The following is a 23,909-nucleotide window of genomic DNA, read 5'->3' on the forward strand; positions in this document are numbered from 1 at the left end:
CGCATAAGCAGTTAGTCAACAAGTATATCATTTACTGAAAAGAAACCAAGCGTTGACCCATGATTCTATCGCTTAAATGTGGGTTATAACAACCGGTAGCTAGCCGGTGATGTGCTATAAGATATAGGCTATATTTGTATCGATGGGTATTGTATATGAAGCACAGAACACTTAAAAAATAGACAAAATAATCAATGATGATTGCTAGTGGAAGTGTCTTAACGATGATCATACGCAGTGAATTTAGCTCAAGTGGGCTTAATTATACGGAAGCAACATCGGACACGTAAATGCTTTACTCGAAGTCTGCTTAGTCCGCTGCCATAGTAATACAAGCACCGAGAGTAGCAATAGAGAACGCTTCTTCAGTTCGGATCAATCACTTCAAAGAACGCTTCGATCGGCGTAATTAAGTGACACTTCGCCTTCGCCTAGTGTCTACCTGCTCCATTTCATTATTTTTACACACAAATACAGCTACCATTTCAACTGCTATTGTGATATTCTCAACAAAACCTTTATTTGTTTAAATATTTTTTAAAAAATTGGGCATCGGCGCAACGATGACGATAACCTGTCATTTCTGACCTAAAGGCAACGGGACACACAAATCAGTCTTCTCTATTCGTCCCTTTTTTCGCATTAGACGAAGACCAAAAGCACGGATCGTAGTACCAAACACATTTATCACATGGAAATTCTTATACTATCCCTATAATTCCTGCAATACGATGCCAGTAATGTTTATCTAAAATGCAATAGTTACAACAACGATTACTGTGGCTATTCAAATAATTTTATTGGCTTAGAAAATGGTCTTAAAATGCCCTGTGGCAAATGTGTGCCTTAGTTGAATCCGTTTTTCACTGCAACTATTATTGTTTATGTTCTACTATTTTAGCAGATGTGAAATGAAGACTCTCTAACACACTTTTTCAACTAGGTAAGAGTCTTGTTCGAACTATGGGTTGACTTCCGGACCACCTTCCAACAAAATCCTGCCTCGTCCATTTCTCTTCTCCCTCTGTCTCACAAGCAACAGTTATTCATCATGCAGTTTCTGGATGCTCAATACAAATCAAGGAGAACAGAGCAGTGAAACGTGCAAGACACGACATCTTTCATGGTCCGCTTTTCGGGTGTTTTATAGCTATGTATGGCGGCGACAGTAGATTTTCAGTGGTCCACGATAAGCCAAACTGTATATATGAAGGTAGCTACTACGTCAGCACTATCCATCCTCAGACACCTGGTAATACCCTAAAAATATTATGCGACTACTGCTTGTGTGTGCTTGATGTGCCAGTGGTGTCTATTACATATCTATATGTAATACATAGCGTATATGTTAGTACTCCTGACAGTAATAGTTCTGTCTACCCGAACTTCGTTTTTTTCCGGCAAGGAAATATTGAATTAGGCCATTTAAGTACGGCGCCCCTTTAAGGCAAGCAATTGCTTAACGACTTGACGCTAAAAGTGACTTTATATAACGCTTTGCGGCTGGTATACTCGTGATCTTCTCTTGTCGTCACCGGCTGGCCTTGTTCGTGTCAGCCGCTTACATGCAAAATGATCATCTGGTACTTTTAGGCCAGGACTATTTTACGCTGTCACCTCGGTCCCATCCCAGTTCTGCACAATAACACACAGAATCCAACAGTGAAACGGGGAGCGTCTCGCACGCCACCTCATAAACACCTTCAAAATTATGTTACGAATGCAACCCTTATAGAGTCGTTCTCTAATCGTCGCTACCAGGACTCGCGTCACTTAACGTTGGTCGGCTGCCGCTGCTGTTCCTGCGCTGACGGTCGGCGATAATTCGCCGTGATTATACCGACGTGAGCGAAGCCACAGCTTCCTCTGTGGCAACGGCCGCGTTCTGAAGCCGATTGGTTTCTAGTTTCTCCAGCACCGGGGTAATTCGCCTGGAACAACGCAAGCCAGCCAGCTGCACATTGGTCCTGACTCTTATCTGAAGTATACGCCAGCTATAATCAACAAACCACCCAATGCTACGTAACGAACGACAAGTGTTAGTGGCCTTTGGACGACCTGTTTCTACTGATGATTAGTCCAACTCGCTCATTTTGTACCGCTAACTAAATTAGCATGGAGTCGCATGGCACAACTACTAAATAATCTGATCATGATGAACCATCGAGGCGTGCGTAGATAATATTTAATTGCCGCAGGCAACCTACTGAGATAATATTGGCTTGAGTAAAAACGGGAGAAAGAAAAAATGAAGATCATTACACAATGTACATGTATCGCTATCCAGCGTGCAAGGAAAGAAATCACTGTCTATCTATCATGCAACAACACCAACAGCAGGCACAATGGCATTTTTTGAAGTGGCCACATAAAGGACAACGATTCGAAATAGAAACACGCTTCAGTTTGGGCGGAAGAAGAACCAAGCCAATGATTCAGTTAGTGCGGCTTTAGACTTTAGAATGCACTCGACGTTACGTACGGTCGATGAACTACCAGAACGAAGGCAAATAACCGTAGCTGTCACCACTGAATCGAGCAAATTGAATTCAACTATACGTCGACAAATAGCCCGTTTGTAGATGTAGAAATGGCAGGCATTTGTAAATGGGTTCAGCACACGCGGCACAGCGTTGGCATCATGTCAAATAAATATTGAAACACCTTGCCATCCTGAAGGACACGCCTATGATTTGGAGTAAATGGCGGCCTTGAATAAGTAGGCCTCCGCTATCGCTCTTAGGCCTCCCATGAAACGGCTGGTTGGGTTCCAGCGCGAATCGAAGTGTGTCTATACCCGGGTTCTAACTTAGACTAAAGCATGTTTTTAAAACGAGCAAGCAACTACGTTACCCTGTACGCTGTCACCAGGACGACGAGGAAAAGCTAGAAAAAAAAGCTATGTCATAAGTAATAGTTATGTCTCCGAACTAATTGGCTTCTTGACAGCCTTCACTGGGCAAATAACGTATGCTAGATTATAAACTGTCGTAGAAAAGACGCCTCAATGCGTTTTTGAAACATCAGTGTCATCAATATATATATATATATATATATATATATATACATAATAGCCAAAAATTGTCATTGATTTTGTATACAATCTGAAATTTGCTTCTATGATACCCCAAAACTATTTAAAAATTAGCGATTTTACAAGGAATAGCTAACTTTATTCCGCACATGCCGTTTACAACCTGTTCTGGGCATCTGTTCAAGCATATCGTCACATTGGGTCTATAATATTTTCAACCAATGTCAAACATTACGTTCCACTGGCCACTTGACTGCGATAATGCTAATTACGTATAATAGTAAAATCATCTCTATTCACTGTATACCAATTCTTAAAAGCTGAAGTGGCAATAGTTGTGTCATGGCAAAATATGATCGAGTGTTAAAAGTACGCCGCTATAGGATAGCATCCCATATGGTAAGTTTGTCTGTCTTTGGCATTTTGGCCGTAGCCTTGATCGTTTGCCGGGCTTTATCATACGCCGTAAGCATCGAATTCCTTGATCCCGAAAAGCATTGGCCTTGCCCATCACTGTTGCCCTACTTGAAAATCTATGCAACCAGTTGGTCTCAAGGAACGTATTAGCTGCATCGGGGAATTAGCTAAAAATACAATGGTGAAACAACAGCGGCCGCCACAGCAGCAGCAGAAGGCAGAACCGAATTTTTGTATGGGCTTCTACCGTACGAAGTTCCCATCAGAGTTTTAGCTATCCTCAAGGCCTTCCGGTAAAGCGGCCTTCCTTTGCTACTTCTGCGGCCTGGTTTGCTGACAGGGCACACTAATATAAGTTCATATGGCGCAAACACGACGGGCAATATACGAGTTGTGCATAATACCATAAGGGGGAGCGGACGCATCAGCCACGTGCACAGTTACTAACATTTCGATAATAATGAAATTTAGAACAACGACAGCTATAACTAGGGCAATGTATTTATGTTCATCATCATTTCGCACGACGTCAGTGGTCGAAAATCACGAGCTGAAGTATTGAAAAGGAAAACTTTACCCCCGCTTATCAACATTACGATACTTATATTACCATACAGTGTTTGACGTTAATCGCATGGTCAATAATCACTTTTTTTGTTTTTTTTTCTTTTTTTTACTGATTTTACACAATTTACTGAATATCTGACACCGGCGGCTCCAAGCTGCGTTGAGCTACAATACCATCTCGCACTGAAACAGCTCAGCAGTCCCTATCTTCATCCAATATTTTTGAACGTCTATTGTCAACAGTCGAATATGCATAGGAAAGTGAAGAAATCCTTCGTTTTTTTGCGTTTGCCTGTTCATCTTGATTGCCATGACAACTTAACAAAATTGTCATAAGAATATTTTACATATATATATATATATATACATGTACTATAAACATGGTACCATTATCATCGACGGCTACGAAACGGTCTCTGGGCCTGCCGTGTCAAACCGGATCCATTCCATACAATACTGTTGTCTGTGCGTGCAGGCTCATTGAATCACACAGGAACAACAGAGCAAGCGAGAAGGATCATTGAGTACAAATCAGAATAGTTAATGCATCTCTGCTACATACTTTCTTTTCTATGGCGACATTGGCGGATGATGACGCTAAAGGCAAATATGTGTGACTCATTGTACGCAATACGCTAGCAATATGGCGCACCAGTGTCGTCGACTTGCCAGGAGAGTCCTGTTCGCTTACACTGCAATTTTTCAACGACGACGATGGATGGGAACATGTTTCCTAGCTAGATTTGTTCCAAATCGCCTTCACTGACTGGAGCATTTGGCTGAATAACAAAAAGCTTGCGGGCACGTTAAGCGCGAAATACGTATACGTAACAGATGTCTCATTGTGTCCGTCGTGGTTGTCAAACCACTTCACTTTCTTCAAGGAACAGACGAAAAGGCGTTATTGAATGCCGTCTGCGATTGGCAATACATTTCATGTATAAGAAACGCCCTCGAACGGAAGAACGACATACGAGCGTACGCTCCATATAGCGATACATACAAGGTGAGATAGTACGCATTTGGAAACAATGGTAGTAGTAGTATTATAGTTCGCAAATTATTTTTGCAAGTTATTATTATGGGATCCTTAGACGGAGCGTGTTGGCGAGTCGTACTCACGATTGCAGTCGTTGATGGACTGCTCATACGAGCGAACGATATGTTTACTTCCTCATCGGTTCTTTTGTTTAACTCCCTGATCGTGTCGTTGCTGATGCTTTTGTAAAATAGATATGGCTAGATATGGACGGAGAGTGTCCAACACAGAATAATCGCCGCTGGCTGTGTTTCTTCCGCCAGCGATGTCTGTACCAAGAAAGACGGGTTTACATTTACCTGACAAGCAAACTCGTATAGTACTACATCTAGAACCGTCGCATTATCATACGTATTGTCTAGCTATCATTGACTTACAAAAAATCGCCGTATGTCGTGTTGCTGCCTAATTAAGCTGGTTGATAGCATAGTATAAGGTCCACTAATTTAGGACCTCTTAAAGGACACAACGAATGTTGAGGTATGCGTATGTAAGCTGCCGCAACAGATATTCGTTACGTTTTTTCTAAACAAATAAAAAGTTATGAATATCAATGCGTACGCAAGAAGCCTTCTTACGAAGAGGTAAAATCACTACCAGACGAGAGAAGCAGCCGAAGACCGGCTTCTGCTGCCTGCAGTGATGTTTTGTATTGTACTATTTAGCTTCTTAAAAGGGCTATTATTAAGGTTTCTTGCAACGATACCCTATTATTAACGAAATTATTAAACATTTTCAGTTGGCCCCATGCTCATGGCGTGTCTTCGTGTTCAATTTAAACGCTAACTTTCTTGTAATAGATATTTCTCAGCTTGTTTTGAAGTGTTCGTTTTCTTACACTGTCGTTTTAGTTGCTATAAATTCATTCATATGAGGCTAAGTTTTCTTTGTAATTTAGCATATTTTTCTAAAATCTCAGTAATTTGCCGTTGAATAAAAAAATGCCATTCAAAAAGCGTTAAATAAACGATGCTCCTAGTTCAATTTCGTGTGTTATTACTATAAACATTCTACGTGTTACCAACTGAGTTAAACCATTTTGTTCCAGGGCTTAATGTAAGAAAGAGACCATGTTTGCCGTTCCGTTAGACACCGGTGCAGAGGCATGTTCGCCTTTAAACATGGCCAGAGACAATTAAAACAATGAAAAAAAGCCTGCTACGACATAACTCTGATCAATGGTGTTCTCTTATTGGCCTGCCTGTTTTCAGCACTCTACGAGACAATATGGCCTGTCTCCTGTGGCAAGCAGCGAATTGTCAAACCCATCAGGAACAACAACGCTCCGGAGAACACATCCTCGCCGCGCAAAATTTCCTTGATAGGTTCTGTGACTTTGATGGAGGTTGGTCTCAGATATCACGAGAAATTCAGTTTCCCACCTAAAATTGAATAGATTCTTATAAGAAAGAATGTGTCATTTCTTTCTTCTGTATATAATCTACATTTTTATGTGCCAAGAACGTACTTATGTACCTCTCTATATGAACACAAAATATCACCCCTAATCACCCAGGCTTGTAAGGTTGACGATGGTCACTACTTCCGAAAGACTCAGTTGCCTCGCTCAGTTTCAATCGGTTATTTCGACAAGCTGGAATACAGCATAGCCACTTATTCGTCATCCTTCTTACTCTATGGAACACGACCCAGAACATGGCGTTTTTTTAGTGTTGGTAATTCGGGACGATTTCTAAGGGGGTCTAGTAAATGCTAGCGCGGCCACATGGAAAATGTGTATTTTGTCTTAGCAAATTTTAACAAAACGCTTCCTTAGCATACTACTATTGGACAGTCTGTCGGTTATACTATAATCCTTCAAATATTATGTTTATTAGCGAAGTTCACTCAGCAGGTGCAACTGGGTTCGAGAAATTGCCAATGTCAGGTAGCGTTGATTAATATCCATTTTCTATTCGATAAGTCGAGATAGATAGGTATTCTTTTAAGACCCGTTTACGGCGATCTTCTTTGTTCGTTATGGCATTTCTAGCTATCGTCTTTGTACTAACAAGCTGTCGTAATCTTGTTTTCTATAGATATTGTATTAAGGATTTTGATCCCTATTTGGACTTCAGTCGGGGTAAATCGTGCTAGACTTACCAGCGGTTTCTCTAACAGACTCCTAAAACGGAATGGCAATCATATAAGCAGCTGTTAACTCTAAGTAGAATTCCTCAGTCTTCCTTAATACCTTATGATCTTAAAAAATGTATGTTTTCGTGTTCCTTATCGGACAATTGGCTTCCTCTATTCTTTTGCGTGCTGCTTGCATGTAGTAATCTTTGCTAACGCCGCCATTCGAACCGCCGTAGTTTCATGCTTATTGGTTCATGATTACCGTCATTCTTTCGCCGAAAATAGACAGACGTAGGTAAACTAACTCATTGAGGCTTCTTGTCACCGACCGTAGTGGCCTAATGGAATCGAAAGTACTAAAAAGCCTCAATTAAAATCCTAACTATTGAAGTATCGAATATTAACGAGTTCTCCTCCGATAGTAGGTTTCGACAATGCTTAACACAGTTTTAGGGACAGTTACATTACTTTTGCTTATAGATCCGTCTTTTTATATCAACATCTTAGACCATTTCGTCAATTCTATCGGTTTTCACCACCTTATGCAGGTGGCTCATTCGTAATAAGCTAAATATATACGCGGTCTGCTTGATTTTGGTTTTCGGAGTTTCGACTAGTGGAAGCAAAATGCACGTGCTCACTAGCTATACTCTACATATCGTATCTGTAGTACGAACTGTTAAAATAAAAGATATTACATACAAATTTCACAGCTAGTTTTGCGCAGATGCGTATTCCAACGTTTTCTGTCTAAATCGCGCCCATTTGTTAACAATATAAGTTTTTGCTATCTCAAAAAACGTCATTACGCAGCGTTGTTATACGTGATACATTGTATCTAAAAAGGTATTATGATTTTTTCCCTGTTATTATTATATTTTAAATGCATTTGCTCTCTTTAGCCACAGAGCGCATAGTAAGTAACTAACCAACGAAAAATGCTCTGGTACGATGATCTGAAGTCGACGACTGTCTCGTTCTCGTTAAGCCTTTTTTTCCTCTCCATTGTGTTGTTGCATTTTGTGTCGGCTAGGTGGAATAAATTGGACCAATCTGTTACCTGTCTACGAGCAGCAATTAAATGGACAAATGTTTTCACATATGCGGATTTCTCAAGCAGAAAGAACACCACTTCCTTGCCCACGACATGAAATCCACGTATATCCCTCCTGTGTCCATAGTGCGATTACGTAGTGTTGTTGCGCAACGGGAGCTAGGCCTGTGCCATTCGTGCAATTTAGCCTGATCAGTGCCGACTGTATTTACAATGTCTGCTCCTTGCAGGCCTTCATATACGCCTTTCCTGATTGCATTTTCAGGGATTACAAGGGTACCTTTCCGTTTCGAAGCTGGCTTTGCAAGTCCAAAATATTAGTGTGCTGTTTAGAGATTGTGCTTGTTACTAAGGGAGAGGAGGTGCGGCAAGGGGACACAAAGACACGACTCGATAAACGTATACATATAACTATAGTCAAGATTTCGCCCGTTCAACGCATGATCGTACCTGTACATGTGGCTGCATATTGTAGAATCGATAGGACTGACTCGAGACTAGCCGTGTCCCAAATTTCGAAGGTATTCCACGGCTTCTTGCATCCGCCCTGGTTGGTTTCTCTTCGCCGCCGTAGCGTTAACCCGTACATTTAATTTTCATGCACGAACGTTACCTGAACTATGTTTTACTGTAGCATGTAGCATGTTGCTGCGCAACTAGTGCAAACAAAGATAGTATGCTTTATGACAGCACACGATCTACAATATTGTGCCCTTCTAAGCATTCGTGCTATTCTAGAAAGCTTGCAAGAAACGAACGAATATTTACAGTGTAAGATGTACATATTTGACATAACGAAAGTACCACAATTCGATCAACTGCTATAGCTTCCCTCGAATTACGGAAAGAGATTGTTAACACAAAAGCCTGACATAAATAGCCCTAGCAAGCTACAACCAATTTGACGTCCACATGCCTATAACCCGGCCAAGCGCCTGCCTAAGCACTGTGGGTAATTTTAGGCCTGCACAAGGCTTGGCCAAGCAACCGAACTCGACATCTTTTTCGAACGACTCGACCTGATTCCGTGACGATGAGGATAATTCAGAGTGTTCTGAGCTATTCACACTCTGAATTGCTGTCCGAATAAATAAAACCTTTGTCGGCCAACTGACCATCTTCTCCTGACGTCACTTTTGCGGGCGCTCAACAACAGGACGATGCTGACCTACTTTATGTGGTAGAGTCAAACGTGCCTACGCAGTTCACAGCTGTACGTTAATAACGATGTGTTTATGTTATTAATTAGACGCTGTTTGCGAACGGACGTAAATAACTCGCGTTCTATAATATTGTGAGTTATCACTATCGCCATAACGCTTCTCATCATCCGTACAGATCATATCATATGTGCGTACGCATCCTAGTGCAATTCCAAGATCAGTCGTATTTGTCTGTGGGCGGCCATTTGCTGTTACAGGTCATAGCGAATCAAGGTTAGAATTTCGTGTGAGCATAATTGTTGTCAGTATTTGACTTGGCTCAGCAAATTCCGTCCCCGTCACCGAGAACACGTTACACAGGCGTATCGATGAAGCAATTCGTTCAACAGGATAGCTTAGAAGACCTGAATTTGCCAGCGTTTGTTCTGATTATGTCTCTGTATAGCTTGAAAAAAATCGCACTTTATCAAAGCACTTCTCGCGTCAAAATGCAAACAAGCGGATCGTCTTTGCAGTGATTCCATCATTGTACAAGATCGCAATATTGACTATATACATTTCAGTAAATAAGAATAGTTTTCGCTAAATAAACCGATCAGTTCGTGCATTTCATTCATTGAAACAATTATGTTCAATGAACGTGCCCTAAGGCTAATACTAAACAGAACTCTACACAGAGTTAGAAGGTGTAAACAGATGTGTTTCTTTTCATATGAAGCAGAATAAGCGGAGGTCATAACGTTTAGCATAAAATTAGAATTTAAAAAAAAAAATAAGCCAAAGGGTATTTGCACTTTGTTTGGGTAGTTTGATGGATTCAATATGCGTGTTTCGTGTACGATTGGGCAGAGCTTATACTGTGAATAGTCATGTACGTATTGGTTTAATGAAGTACCAAAAGGATAAATCCTGTAAATAGTATCCTGTCGACAAACAAGCCATAGCCGTCAGTAAGGGGTATCATTGGATATTTACCTTGTTTTTAAATAGGCTGGAGAAACAATCGTTGTTATCAATATGACGAGATTTCACGATGCGAAAATATCTTCAATCAACGCAGAAGCATGGACGCCTGCAAGTGAGTAATTACGGAAGCGGAAACATTTCGATCAATTCATTTACTAACAATCTATTATTATATATATATATATATATAAATCTACGGTATTAGAACCTCAATAGAATTAGCTTCTAGTTCTGTTGAGGTTCTAGTCACATACGCCGTTCAACAACCTATAATCCGGTCCTAGATGTACTAGATTACTATGCGACTAGCGTACATAGTAGGTCCGATGCACGGTATGGCATATTGCCTTAAATGATCATTCTGTAATATATTCCGTCCATTGATATGAAGCCATTTTCCAAATGGTTTTACTTAACGATTACTGACGCTATTAAGATACAGTTTGTGGTATATGGCTTCCTGTGCGTATAGCTACGATTTTCAACAATCGAATTATTTTTAGGCGTTTAATTCAAAGAGTCTATGTATATACACATATATATATATATATATATATATCAAGCTGAATAACTTCAACCCATTCTATCACTTGCTCTGCGACGCTTTCTGCTCATAACACTTGAGCAGCGCCTATAACCGATTCAAGGACTGCGTAAAGGAGGTCCTTCAGCGACGATGTTCTCGTAATGACGAACAATCATTTCCGTCATTCCTTGTGGAGCGTGCCAGGGAGCTTGCGTGGACCTGTGCCAGCGTGTCCGGTTCAAATTCCTACGATAGCGCTGGGTCTCGATACATAAATGAACACTACGGATCGAATTACGACCCAAACAACCCTAATCTTCGCTACAATAACGATAACCTTTACAACCAAGACCGCTATCATCAGGACCGATACGGCATTGACCGTTACAATAGGCCAGGTTACCTGCCCAGCCAACATTCGCAGGATGGTGAGTACTTCGTCTGCTCGAAAGAACGCGTTCAAGAGTCGACGGTACACTAACTCACCTAATGTAAATATAATAGGCACCAAGTGTTAAATGGCTTTTGCACGCCCAGCCTGCTTGCTTACTGAAAGGGACATGAATGAGGTGTATAAGTGCGACCTCTCGCAAGTTCAGTTTCGTTTTTAGTCTTGCGTTTAATAAAGATGGCAACGTTTGCCTAAAACTCTTTTGATATGGTACTGTGCTAGCTGTAATGTCTTTCGACCTGAAGCCCTAGTTCGGGATTAGTGGCGAGGCAACGTTCTGGGCATTTATTTTTCACTTTCCCGGCCTTCGTATCTTTTCACCTGAAACGATGACCCATTTAGTTTGATAGCGGGAAAAGACGTGAGTTCTTCGACACTTACTACACATACAAATTACGTTTGTACCGTTTTATGAACTCTACGATGCGTTCGAAGCCTTACTTGCAGTTGAAGTCTTACACGGAGGTTGACAGTAGAAGTGGGCTTAATCGCACATTGCCCTCCTGGGCCTGCGGTCTTCCAAGGGATATAACGCTAATACCTTAACGAGGAACTTATATGTAAATGTCACGCTGTGGCCACGAGCGAGAGTGGTTAACCGCGCGGCATAATAGAATGGCGATAAGTCTTGTTGCCGTCGATGAAGTTCATGATGAAGTGTTGCGAGAGTCTTTGAGTGAAATGCATCTTCGAAGTGGTGTATTTGGCCAGTACTTGTTTCGGGCGGGGGCTAACGAAGACTGTAATCTGTCCTAAATCTCCACAGATGAACTTATCCTTCACCGAGCACCCGATAATTCTCCCAATCTGGGCCCCCACCGACCTAACTACCCCACCTCGTCTTGGCCAAACTACCCTCATGACAGTAATTCGAACAACCGAGATAATTACAATACAAATAATCCTAATAACCCTTACAACAATCTTAACGAGCCACACAACCGATACAACAGTGATGTAGACCCGTACAACAGATCTAATGGAACAGGCAGCAGCCCCTACGATAACCGTTATGGCTCGGGGCGTTATAGTAGCACAAATGGTTTCTATAACAGTCATCATGAGAACGATCATTACAACATCAAAGGTCAAACGACAAACGATCCGTATCGTCGGCGCAACACGAATCCCTTCAGTCAGTATAATTCAACGTACGGCCCTTATAATTCATATGGTAACAATCAAAGTTATTTGAATCCCTCCTCATACAACAATAGTTACACGAGCTCGAATTATAACAATGGCCTATATAATGGACGTAGTAGCTATTCGAACGATTTGCACAGTCCCAACTATCCTAACGTGCGAAACGATACGTACTCGCCGCCGCGCTACGGTGGAGGGGTAAGGGGAGGCTACGGGGGTCCAGGGTCATCGCAACAGGACAGCATCAACAACAACAACAACAATAATGTGGGCCTGACGAACAACAACGATGGAACGCCGTTTCCGCCAGGGCCGCACAGGATTACGACAACGTCAACCACTGATAGCCCCCATCGGTCCCCATTCACCGGTAGCTAGCTAATAAATAATGCGAGATAATGAAAAAGAAACGTAAACAGGACATCATGAACTTGAAAATTGACATACGTTTAAAGAAAGCTGGCAATATTCTTTTTTCTCTTGGCAATCGTGCATTGTGAAGACAGTGAATGACAGTGATAGCAAGAAGCTTCATTTAAAAAGTTAAACGTCCAAGGAAATATAATGTATAGTTCTGTAGATAGTAGTGATTTAAGTAGAGCGAATACAAAGATAACCTGTCTGGAGTGATGCAAACGGGATTTTTGTTGTTTAGTTGTACTCATTATTAAGATTAGCTATTCATGCGACAACTCAAAGTAAGCTGAAGTTCTTGTTACCCTCTGGGTATTAGACTGGGGAGTATAATCTCTGTCGTTATGTACTTAAAAATTTAACACGGGCAAGTATTATGTCAATTGTTAAGTTCACTAGACATTAACTGTGATCCTAGTTAGGCGTAACCTTATATGCACGTTGGAGCAGACCGTATTGAAACAACAGTGTGGTAAAATAGCGAACATGTCTGTTTTTGCTTATCTGCTCTACTAGATCTATTACCTTGAGGCTAAACTTCTCCACTGTCAACCAGCCGCTTTTAGTTTTCGACTGAATTTTTACATATTCGACGTTAGCCTAAAAATCTTCCATACCGAATGTGTGGCCCAGCAAAACAGAATTCTTCGGTAAAGTTGCAACAGTCCAAGAAATCCTGCCAGATTAGGCAATTGAATAAGTCCTTAAGGCGAGCGTGTGTGTTCGGCCAATTGTGCCCTTAAGCTATTATATGTTTCCACTGTATTGCATAGCTACTATTTCTCTTCGATTTATTTAGTATTTCAGAATGGTGTAACTAAATGAGTGCGGGTTAAAGTGTGCTATCCGCTCTTTTTCTATTAATTGTATATATACGATTTTTCGCATTTGGTTATATAGTGAGGTTGTAATTAGAAAGGGAGAATGAAGATGTCTGCATGAGTTGTTAATTTGCTAGTATTTGTTTGCGCATGTGGAACCGTGCTTCTGGAAGTACTTAAATACCACAGTAACAAGTTACTATAATTAATTATACTCGGCAAATGAATTGTGTTAGCCTGGGTTTGCCCCACAAAAATCAGAACTGGGTTGGAGACGATTATTGTTTTACATTCAACTGGAGTTTGTCTGATTTGCTTTCTAGTTACAGTGGAACCTATTAAAAATCTCGTCCTGTGGCTTGAACTTCACTGATAAATAGAACATCCTTTTACTAACTTTTTATTTCATTGTTTTCGTTGTTGTCGTTCTCCGATCCCGTGGTAGACTCGTACTGTTTGTACAAGGCCACAGACCAGATCCGTGATTGCGAGAGCAATCACCAACGGCGTCAGTATAACGCTCGAAGGTACCATGCCGATGAACGCATCAAAGAAAGCTGCTGGTGAGTATGTGTATTGCATCAGCTTTGACGACTTACGAACCTCACCTTCAGACATTTTGCGTCTACCAAAGCATATGTGGATTTCATACATAGAAATATTTAAGCAGAACTTACTTTAGGAGAGCTGAACCTAGTACCTGACACGAGGTACTATCTAGGGAAACAGAAAACCTTAGAAACTTCTGGTCACGTGTACGTTACCTTACTACTAAAATTGTTATTAAAGACCATAATATTACATAGATTGTATAACATAGAGTCATGTCAGGAGATTGGAAAATGTTGTATAGAAAGCAGGAATGCCTTAGCGGGAGAATCTAATTTAGATTATACATTTTCATTTTCTTAAAAAATACTCTTTGCTTTTTACTTTCCAAAAAAGCGCCTATTCAAATTTCAATAAAGAACATTAAAAGCTGAGTGGCAAAGTTTATTCTCGTATCAAGATATTCTTTATGCATATAGATCTTTTTTACGTCGTTCATAAGTTCAATTTTATTAGTACGTTTTTGCAACGCTGACTACCTCATATAACCAAATCCACCAAAAGAAAGCGTTCCTATATTAATTTCATGCTTTCAAAGTACCGTACAGTCGAATTGAGCCCAGTGGTCTACTAAAATGCCTTCTGGTTTGTTGGACAACACTTCGGGCCATCTCTGAGATTACCGCTTGGGTTGCATCCGCGGGATTAGTTTGTGGGCTGCAGTCGACACGAACCCACGAGAACGTAGCAAGCATCCCTAGCGACCGACAATAACGACAGGGCCAGACCCAGCAACCACACTCGCCCGTTCGATTTTAACTTGCGTACTGTAGTGCTAAAGCGAAGCTGCGCCGACCGACCCGCTCGTTAAGAACAAGGAGGACAACGAAGATAGCTACATCATTACGCTGTCACGCAGCTTCTCTCGTACGTGCGTTGTGTACGCTAGATGGTCCTAACCCTTGCCGCCTCTAGACGGCTACGATGTTTCGTTTAGCCTATTTAGTGGCAGCCTTATATTTTTAGTGCGTTCTTTGTTTAACGACGGTGTTGCCTGCAATTGTAGCAGCAGCAGCAGCACTACCTTCAGCTGCTGCTAAAGCGGTAATGCCCAGCTGTACAGGACACACTACTAGGAGAGAGCTATAGATGGAAGGCAGGCTGGCTCTATGATATTGGCCTAAAGCGGCCTGGCCTGTGGTCACTGCTTCCTCCTTCGTGAATCAGAGATGAGATAGGTGGTTAAGGGAGTGGCGGCAGCGAAGACGCAGTGCGGAAAAGGACAAGGTGTGGACGTATGCTGTGTTGTTTGGGATGTGTTCGGAAAGAGTGATATAGCAGACACACTATGCCGTCTAAGTGGTGTTAACCTAACCTCAGTTGGCCGCAATTGGCGGTCCTGTGACCAGCTGTATGGTACATAGGCGAGCTAGCCATCTACCCTATAGTAAACCTATTAGAGGCTCCAAAAATGTCCTATCGCTAATAATTTTAACGCAAGAGCGTTCGTAGAGAAAAATCCACCGAGCAGACAGAAGCAGCTGGAGCGACTCCACTTACACAATGTCCCTTACATACCGAGCGTACGGTGTGAGCCGAATATTGTAACAAGTTACTATTAGAGTAGAAATATCTGAGGTAGATACGTTGATCGTGGAGGTAGTGGTAAATCTCGCTAGATGGCGTATGAGTATTTACACTATACGACAGATTCGTAAATTAGCGAAATACTAGTAATTTAAAAATGTCTATATAGTTAATTCGATGCCCCGGTGCTCATACGATGTCGGGTTTGATATATTTCTGAAAATCTAACATCTCGTCACGTGTTATGTGGTTGCAGCGCGACGTTCGACTTTAAGAGCTGCCTGCGTAATGCTCTTAACAACCATTGTCGCGAGTACGGCTACAGTACAATTGAAAGCATAATTCAACAAAAGGTACGGGACTCCGATAATGATTGTCGACAATTTGACGCGTACCGCTGCACTAGCGGCGCGGCTCTCATGGGCATATGTTCAATTGTTGCTATATTGCTCAACTTGGTAGTTGTCGCTATTCGCTCTTTGTAGGCGAACACACCTAGTTGTCAAGAAGCTAACTATCATTCCTGTTGCCACTAGAAACGGGAATCACTTGGCAATCACATCGATCAATGCCTGTTACTTGGGTGGCTGCTGTAATATCGTCTAGAAAAACCTCGAACTCGACTAAGGGCGAATACGCTATATTAATTTGAAAAATAGAAATGCCCTCTAAGGCGCAATATGGCCATGCTGGAAACATTAATGCAACCACGCTTGAAACAGAGAACGTCTTACACAACTTCCGCCACATTCGTATACCTATTAAATATATGGACGTCACACGGTCATCGTTGCCGACTTTCGGTCCTAGTACTCCTTACAGGTTGTTGTTGACTGCTCTATTCTGTAATCTGACCATTTTGGATAACCGAAGGGCATTAATGGCAGCGACGACAAAAGGTTAATAACAGCGAATGCAGACGAGCACGATGCATGCGGCAGTATTGCGATATATATATACATGGCTGATAACGATAGGTCATTCCGGTACCCCTGCTCATCGTCAGTGTCGCCATTAAACCAAGGCCAAGCACAGCTATCACGTTATCAATACAGTAGCCGACGCGGAACAACAACCACAACTCACGGAAAAAGCGAGCAGGAAAAAACGAAAAGTCGATGCGCCAACGGAAAAGAAGAAAAGAGGTGACGAAGTGACCAGTGGACAAGTGTCGGCGAATGAGGAGTGTGGCTGGGACCAAATGGGACATAATGGTACCAAGCAGGCTGGCCAGGGTAGCAGAACGACTGATAATGGTAACTGGCTAACGTGAAAACGAATATCGAGAGGCGATAGCTGAAGGCCGAATTGCAGTGCAACAGGGGCAACCGATAAGTTGCAAGCGAACACAGGGAGCCCGGATCTGAGTCGAAAGTCGGGCGGGGGGACAGAGAGTCCGCAGAGTTGACATTATTGTGACGAAGATGACGACTTTCGGTTGTACATACAACAAGGTCTATAAACAACACAAGAAATACAGATGCCCGATTTTCGCCAAGAGAGATTGCTCCACCAAAAGGGTATATGTACGTGTTATCCTGTCACACACATCTACTATTATTGATATTATTAATAATAATACTAATAATAAAAAATGAAGCATGAACAACACAAACGAGTAATAATAATAAGAAGACTTTTGTACATTAGTATCTACCATAGTAAGTAAAAGTAAGTCTGCTTAAGACGGTCTATAATACAGCCTTCACGTGGGGATTAGCAATAAGAGTAGCAAGTGAAAAGTTACTCCCTTGAAGGTGTCGTATCATTTACAACGGCTTAACGAACGTAATCCAATGCATGCTGCAGTAACGGCGGTTGCAAAGTTGAAGCTGGTGCAAAAGGAAAAATCGAGTCATCGTGGCCCCTGCATCAGTAGTCATTTTCGCAGCAGCTCAATTGTTCATTGAACGAAGACGAATATATCGCAATCAATCACTACGTTCGAACTGAAAGCCCAGATCTGCTTTGTGGTGAGCCACACCAGACGCCCTAGCGAAGCTGCCTATCAAACAGTAGCTGTTCAAAGAGGCAGACAAAGAGCGCGCGCGCTCGCTCGAAAAGGAGAGATAACAGGTGCAATATGCGAACCGTAGCAGCAGTGCAAGATGGTTCGTATGGTGGAAAGCAGAGCGATGTTGAAGTAGAGCGTTCTACATGCATGTATATAATACAGTATAGCATTGGCGCGAGGAAAAAAGCTCTGTGCATAGAAGCGACAATGAACTTGAAACATGCAGCTGTTTCTTCTTTGCTTCGGGACTAAAAAGGAAAAATTTAACACTCGGCTAATGACAAGAACTGATGCTGAGTGTTTAGCCACTACCGCAATGCATGCTCCTAAAGGCAACGGTATCACCGCGGGCCACTTTCACATGGATTACTGACTACCCGCATGTGATCTAAGCGAGTCTTGGCCTGACTGCCCTCACCAACCATTCGTCCGCCTCCGCCGTTCCCGTCCTTTCCGGGCTTTACAAGCAAGAATTATGAAAAAAGGAACAAAAAAAACTAGGGTAATGAACTTATATAATATATATATCTAAAGCATAGCGTAACAACAACGGTGGCGAGATAGGAAAACGCTGTTCCAGTATAGTACTATTATATATATCGTCAGATTCGTAATATATGTAGGTAAAGCCATCACGCAGCTCGTCGTAATGGTGTCGTCACATCGTTGACCACGTCCCCAGGAGATAGTGGGGCAACTTTGCCACTCGTATCGTTGCTACTGTCGCTGTTATTATTACATTAGGCAAAATCGGAATCGTAAGCTAGGCATCGGGATCTGAAGAACTGGTAGTTTTCGTGAATGAGCTTAAGCTCGTAGGGCATAGGTAGGCGGGCGCTGCCTGTGACTCCCGAGTTGTGTGAACTAGCGGAGCGAAAAATTGCCCCGCCATTTCTCTTGGACCCCAAAGGCTCCAGTGCTTCATCCAGCACCCATTCAATAGTCACTTGCCACCCTACAGTCTGCCGTATTTCATTCCTCTGGAAAGCTAACGTCCACGTTCAACACGTCGTGTTCTCACAATATCGCTTTCGTCATAGCGTCCTCGTGTCCTTCTGCTCAAATTATGTCCGCTGTATGCCCTGGGAGTCATACTGGTAGCACGCACAAAAAAGTAGAAAGTCAGGTCCGACGGGCCGACTGTCATACGGCGAAATCAAGGGGTAGCTTCGCAGGCAAAGCGTCGGTAGCAGGCTATAAAAGCTGCTAAATAGAAGTCAAGACGGACATTCGAGGAAACAAAAATTACAGATGGCTAATAAAAACAAAAAAGAAAAGACAGAAACAAAGAAAATCAACAAACGAAGGAATGCGCGCATGTAAGGAAAATCAATTGGCACGAAATTAGACAGCACCTATAAAAACCTTCAATAGTAGTATTTATATATAAGACAGGAAAAAAATATGTCGAATAATATAATGCTAGTAGGAGCACAATCAAAAAAAGTGTTAGTGGTACTATTTTAACGGTAGGCAGCAGCTGTAGGCTAAACATAAAGCAGATTCCGATGGAGTCCTAACAACGGAACGGAAGGCGGTGACCTGTAAAAGCACTCGAACGGTAAAAGTGAAAAAAAAAGCAAGTTACGCTATAAACTTTTTTTATTAATGAAAATGATGATGGTGATTATGATGGGGTTGTGTATGCATTCGCTGAATTCATTTACTATCCTTACATTGTTGTTTGTTTTATTCGATTATTGTTGTTATTGTTGAGTCGAGCGGCTCAGTAATAATTCTGCGCTAGACTATTGTTGTATGGCAGAATGTGTCGACACCGTGTCTGTGGTTTATAAAAGAACGATAAGTGTCTAAATTCGTGTCTGTGTGCTTAGGCAGACGTCGTTGCAGCGCGAACGCGTGCATGCATGAACGTGCATGCATAGGTGTGGAGTATAATGTAATACTGACCATAGATGACAGTAAAAGATTTAATTAGGCTCCAAGACAAAGCGACTCATCAGATGTATTTCTACGGATGATCCGATACACGAACATACAGAGACAAGACGACACAAGGATACGAACAAACAAACAAACAAACCGTTATACGGTGAACGAAGGTAATAAGGTGAACGCAAAACAACAAAAAATCTCGTCTGTATCAATAAAGTTTACTATGAAACCAAATTCAAACGTTTTTTTTTTATAGATTTGCTTGGATACATCTATATATATGTATGCTTCTCGAATTAGAAACCAATGCACGTATTTATATGGTAAATTAAGGCATCTTATATAAAAGTAAGATTGTTGTTAGTATCTTAGATTTAGAAGTTTGCGCGATTCTCAGTCAAACATGTTACGTCAAACATTTTTCTAGCGCTCCATACTTCAAAAGTTTCCATAGCTGTTAACAAAAAAAAAATATAATCTACGATTCTTGTTTAAATTTTGATACGGATCATCAGCGCAAAAAAACGTAGCGCTTCCGAAAACAGCAAGAATCAAGCATTCTATATGGAAGCTGCTGAGTTTGTTTTTGGAACATCCAGTAGCCATTTCAGTATTGCAATGTACACGAGTGAGACAGCTGTCGGCATCTTTCTTAATTAGAGATTACACAACATACAAAGGTTTCGTTCATGGAACTTATGCTGTTGAAATAAAGAAGCTTGTAGTATGCTATGGCGCGAAAAATATAGGGCTTCATGTAGGTCCGATAGTAGAAACCAGGTTAGCGCCGTGCAGGATACGAGAGCTAAAGTTGGACAACCTGAAATTGGAATTGTCCTTGCAAAAAATGCGCCAGCAGTTAGTAACAGTCATAAAATGTCTATTTTGTTTAGAAAAAAGCTTCAAACCCATTATGGCCTAGTTAGGAACGTTTATGGTGTAACCAGTATGTAAGGTTTCGAAATTAGCCATCGCTGAAAGTGTTCGAGCTGAAAGTAGGGCACACGATAGAATCAGCTTTTTTGGCTAGTCGGGATTTACACTGCAAGCCATTGCATGTCACCGTATGGCATGCGACGAGTCTGAGAATCTTCTTTGCGCAGAAGCGGAAGGTAAACGACAAGAATTTTTAAACGCTTGTACCTGCAAAAATCGCTTTTCGACACTAATTGAGGCTTACTTATTATTGAATCTAAAATATTATTATTATTATTAAAGTCTTCTGCAAGCTGAAAAACATAATGTGATTTTTTAAATAACCGTTGCATGCATTTTGACACAAAGCGAAGAAAGTATAGCTTTTTAGATAGCTACATTAAATAAAATAGTTTGTAAGATTGCATCTAACTAACCATCTAAAACAAATGTCTAGCTGTTATGTTTTAGTGAAATACGTAATTGTAAAGCTTGAATCTAGAGATTGCGTTACCTAATGAACTGCAGCCAAACGAGAGAGGAGCCATCCAGTTTCAACAACTGCTTTGCAGGTACTTGGGACTGAGAAAGCTACGCTATGCTTCCTGTCTGATCGAGGCGCTAAAGAAATCCTCTTTTTAATTATCAGAATTAAACCAAATGTTTCATGCGTGAACATCAAATAGGTACATCATATATACATGTATGTGCCTACTTATTCAGGCTATCTGGAAGTCCCGATCAGTGGAATAAACTATAAGTTCTGGTACGTATTCATAGAATTCAAACACATGATTTTTTGTATTACTCAAGAAAATACGTTTCCTGCAGTTCAGGCAAGAAAGCAAGCAGCAAGCTATTTCTCCTGGATCGAGCCAAAGTTGCATGCGGAACCGAGACCTAAAAAGGGAAAAGTGTCGACACGAAATGCTCCTTCGGATAAGAAGCGGTGGGTCCGATCTATGGGACGGAACGGGCCAAGCTTCAGGGACTTACTTGAGCTCGCACCTCGCGTCGTGGACTCCTTTCGGGAAACAAGGAACAATAAGAAGGAGAGCGCCAACACAATCTCAGACAGAACATTGGGCCGAATGCGAAAACCCGCGGGAATCCTAAAAATCTCGCTAGGAGCTGCTAAAGGACAACAGGAACAACTCAACATTGACTCAACGAACAGGAGAAAAAAAGGCGAAATGCGGGTAGCTAAAATGCCATAGTCAAAGTGAACTGAAAGGATTTTTTATTTTTTCAGCAAATAGTTACTGGAAAAAAAACGAGTAAAAGTGAATATATGTGATAATGGCGCCGTATATAGAGATTTAAGAAAGCATCCCAAAGGGACCCAGCACACATAATTTGTTTAGCGTTTATTGACGGTATAATTTCTCTTCTGCCGCATGCGGAGTTGAACCACATTACGATGCACTATGGTGTACCATGTGGGCCTTCTCAAGGATTTTGTTTTACAATATATTTCCATAGTTTTCTTTCATTTCTAGATTTTCACTTTAGTTAAAATTGAAAAAGACTCTAACCTTGAGTAAAATGTCTCTTTGGGGAATACTTGAATAACATGAACTCAATTGCCATAGCGTCTATCAGATTTGCAGGCAAATATGTAATAGTGTTCTGTCCATGCTGCTTTTGCGGTAGTCACGTTCGATAGAATAAAGAACTTTGACTTTTAAGGCCGTAAAGCATCATCCTAAACATCTTTCTTTGACACACGATACATTCTGGTAACATCACAGAATATTTTATTGCATGAATCAAGTGAAAACGGTCGAGTGATAAGCGATTTAAAGCGAGGGTAAACATCGCACCTGTTCCTATAGTATGCAGAAAGCTAGCTTTAAAAACCTTTTATCGAGTAGAAAAACACTTCACTTGCATACAGTGGCGCCAACGCTTTCATATACATAAACCGAATACCTAGACTAAATATATTTATTCACGTACAGCCAAACGCTTATTTGTCCAAAAATTTCTATTTCAAAAGATTAGTGGAACTCGTGTCAATGATAAAGGAAAGGGGGTATCTTAGTCGTCAATTATATAAGCAATATTTATTAAATATGTGTTTTATTCAATATAATTGATAATATTGTACAAGACTAACCCGTCGCCGAAGAACCAATATGCAGCTTCAGAGCTGAGATAAGTTTGAATAGATTGGTAAGCTCCTCCTAGCCAACTAATGTAAATGCACCATAAGAAGATGATGGCAGTAATTGTATTTGTAGTCACTCCATAGTTCCGTCAACAGCGTGAGCCTGCCAGTCTAGTTTTCCGGTAACTTGCAAACAAACTGTAGTGAATACCTGAAGGAATAGTGATCATAGTTTATTTTTCATCACTAAAAAACATCAAAAAAATTTACCATTACCATACTCGATATTAGAGTACCGTCTACACTCCCATGGCCTAATATAGCTGCAACATCATGTCAAGCATAAACCTATTAATATTTTTTTTAGCCTATCGCGATTTGACTATCGAACGTTTGCGTGAAGCCTTGCATCAGAACATGCAAACCACATACGGTAACGGCACAATTTAGAAATTTTCGTGTTTTTGAAAAGGCTTAGTTTAGTTAGATGTGCAATGGAGAATGAATCGGATCGGATGTGCGTTACACTCATTGGTTGAAAACAATTATCGCAAACTGCGAACACAATCGAGAAATATAACACAGACGATAATTCGTTGCATGGACTATTTAGGTAGCATTACTTTTTACAGATGTCCATTTTATCGTTAAGTGCTTTACCGTGTGCATACAAGTTTAATACGAATTATAGTTGTCGTTTATTTAATTTAAGGAAATAATAATTCCTCTCTAGGAAACTCTAGATAGATACTAAGAAAGAACATCTGACCTTCGTATATTTTTAATGAATTTATTGTTAAAATCAAGTTATACCAAAGTCATGATATTTTTTTCAAAATCATTTTTACTGATCTGACAAGTAATTCGACTACCAGCTTTTGTTAGTCACTACGGTAATTTGTGTTCATCGTATTAGAAACAATGTGAATCTGATGAAGTTAATCGTCAATGCGCGATATGTGAACTTCAGCCAAGAAGTCCTGCCATCATTCTTAAAATTTGACTATGATGAGAATATATATAAAATGCGGTGATTTTTTAAGTCTTCCATTAATTCAATACACCACTCTAGTGGCAACGATACTTGATATGATTAAATACGCTTACGGTGCGCGATTGATTTTTATTCAAGGAGAGTTCAAATCGAATTCTTAGAGTAAA

At 41.0% G+C, this 23,909-nt stretch overlaps 1 protein-coding gene across 3 annotated transcripts in view; it reads left to right on the forward strand.

The window, feature by feature from the left end:
* Nucleotides 1-19,957, forward strand: part of LOC111248554 (uncharacterized) — a 51,399-nt gene extending 31,442 nt beyond the window's left edge. For all 3 annotated transcript variants that reach the window (XM_086991104.1, XM_022801042.2, XM_022801052.2), the window contains 6 exons: nucleotides 6,269-6,402; nucleotides 10,344-10,431; nucleotides 10,948-11,273; nucleotides 12,063-12,812; nucleotides 14,123-14,240; nucleotides 16,070-19,957. In XM_086991104.1, the coding sequence (XP_086847230.1) occupies nucleotides 6,285-6,402; nucleotides 10,344-10,431; nucleotides 10,948-11,273; nucleotides 12,063-12,812; nucleotides 14,123-14,240; nucleotides 16,070-16,298 (1,629 nt within the window). In that variant the 5' untranslated portion in view covers nucleotides 6,269-6,284 and the 3' untranslated portion in view covers nucleotides 16,299-19,957. The remainder of the gene's footprint in view (nucleotides 1-6,268; nucleotides 6,403-10,343; nucleotides 10,432-10,947; nucleotides 11,274-12,062; nucleotides 12,813-14,122; nucleotides 14,241-16,069) is intronic.
* Nucleotides 19,958-23,909: the final 3,952 nt, after the last annotated feature.

Source organism: Varroa destructor, unplaced genomic scaffold, assembly GCF_002443255.2.
Source record: "Varroa destructor unplaced genomic scaffold, Vdes_3.0 BEIS01000001.1, whole genome shotgun sequence".
Taxonomy (NCBI): domain Eukaryota; kingdom Metazoa; phylum Arthropoda; class Arachnida; order Mesostigmata; family Varroidae; genus Varroa; species Varroa destructor.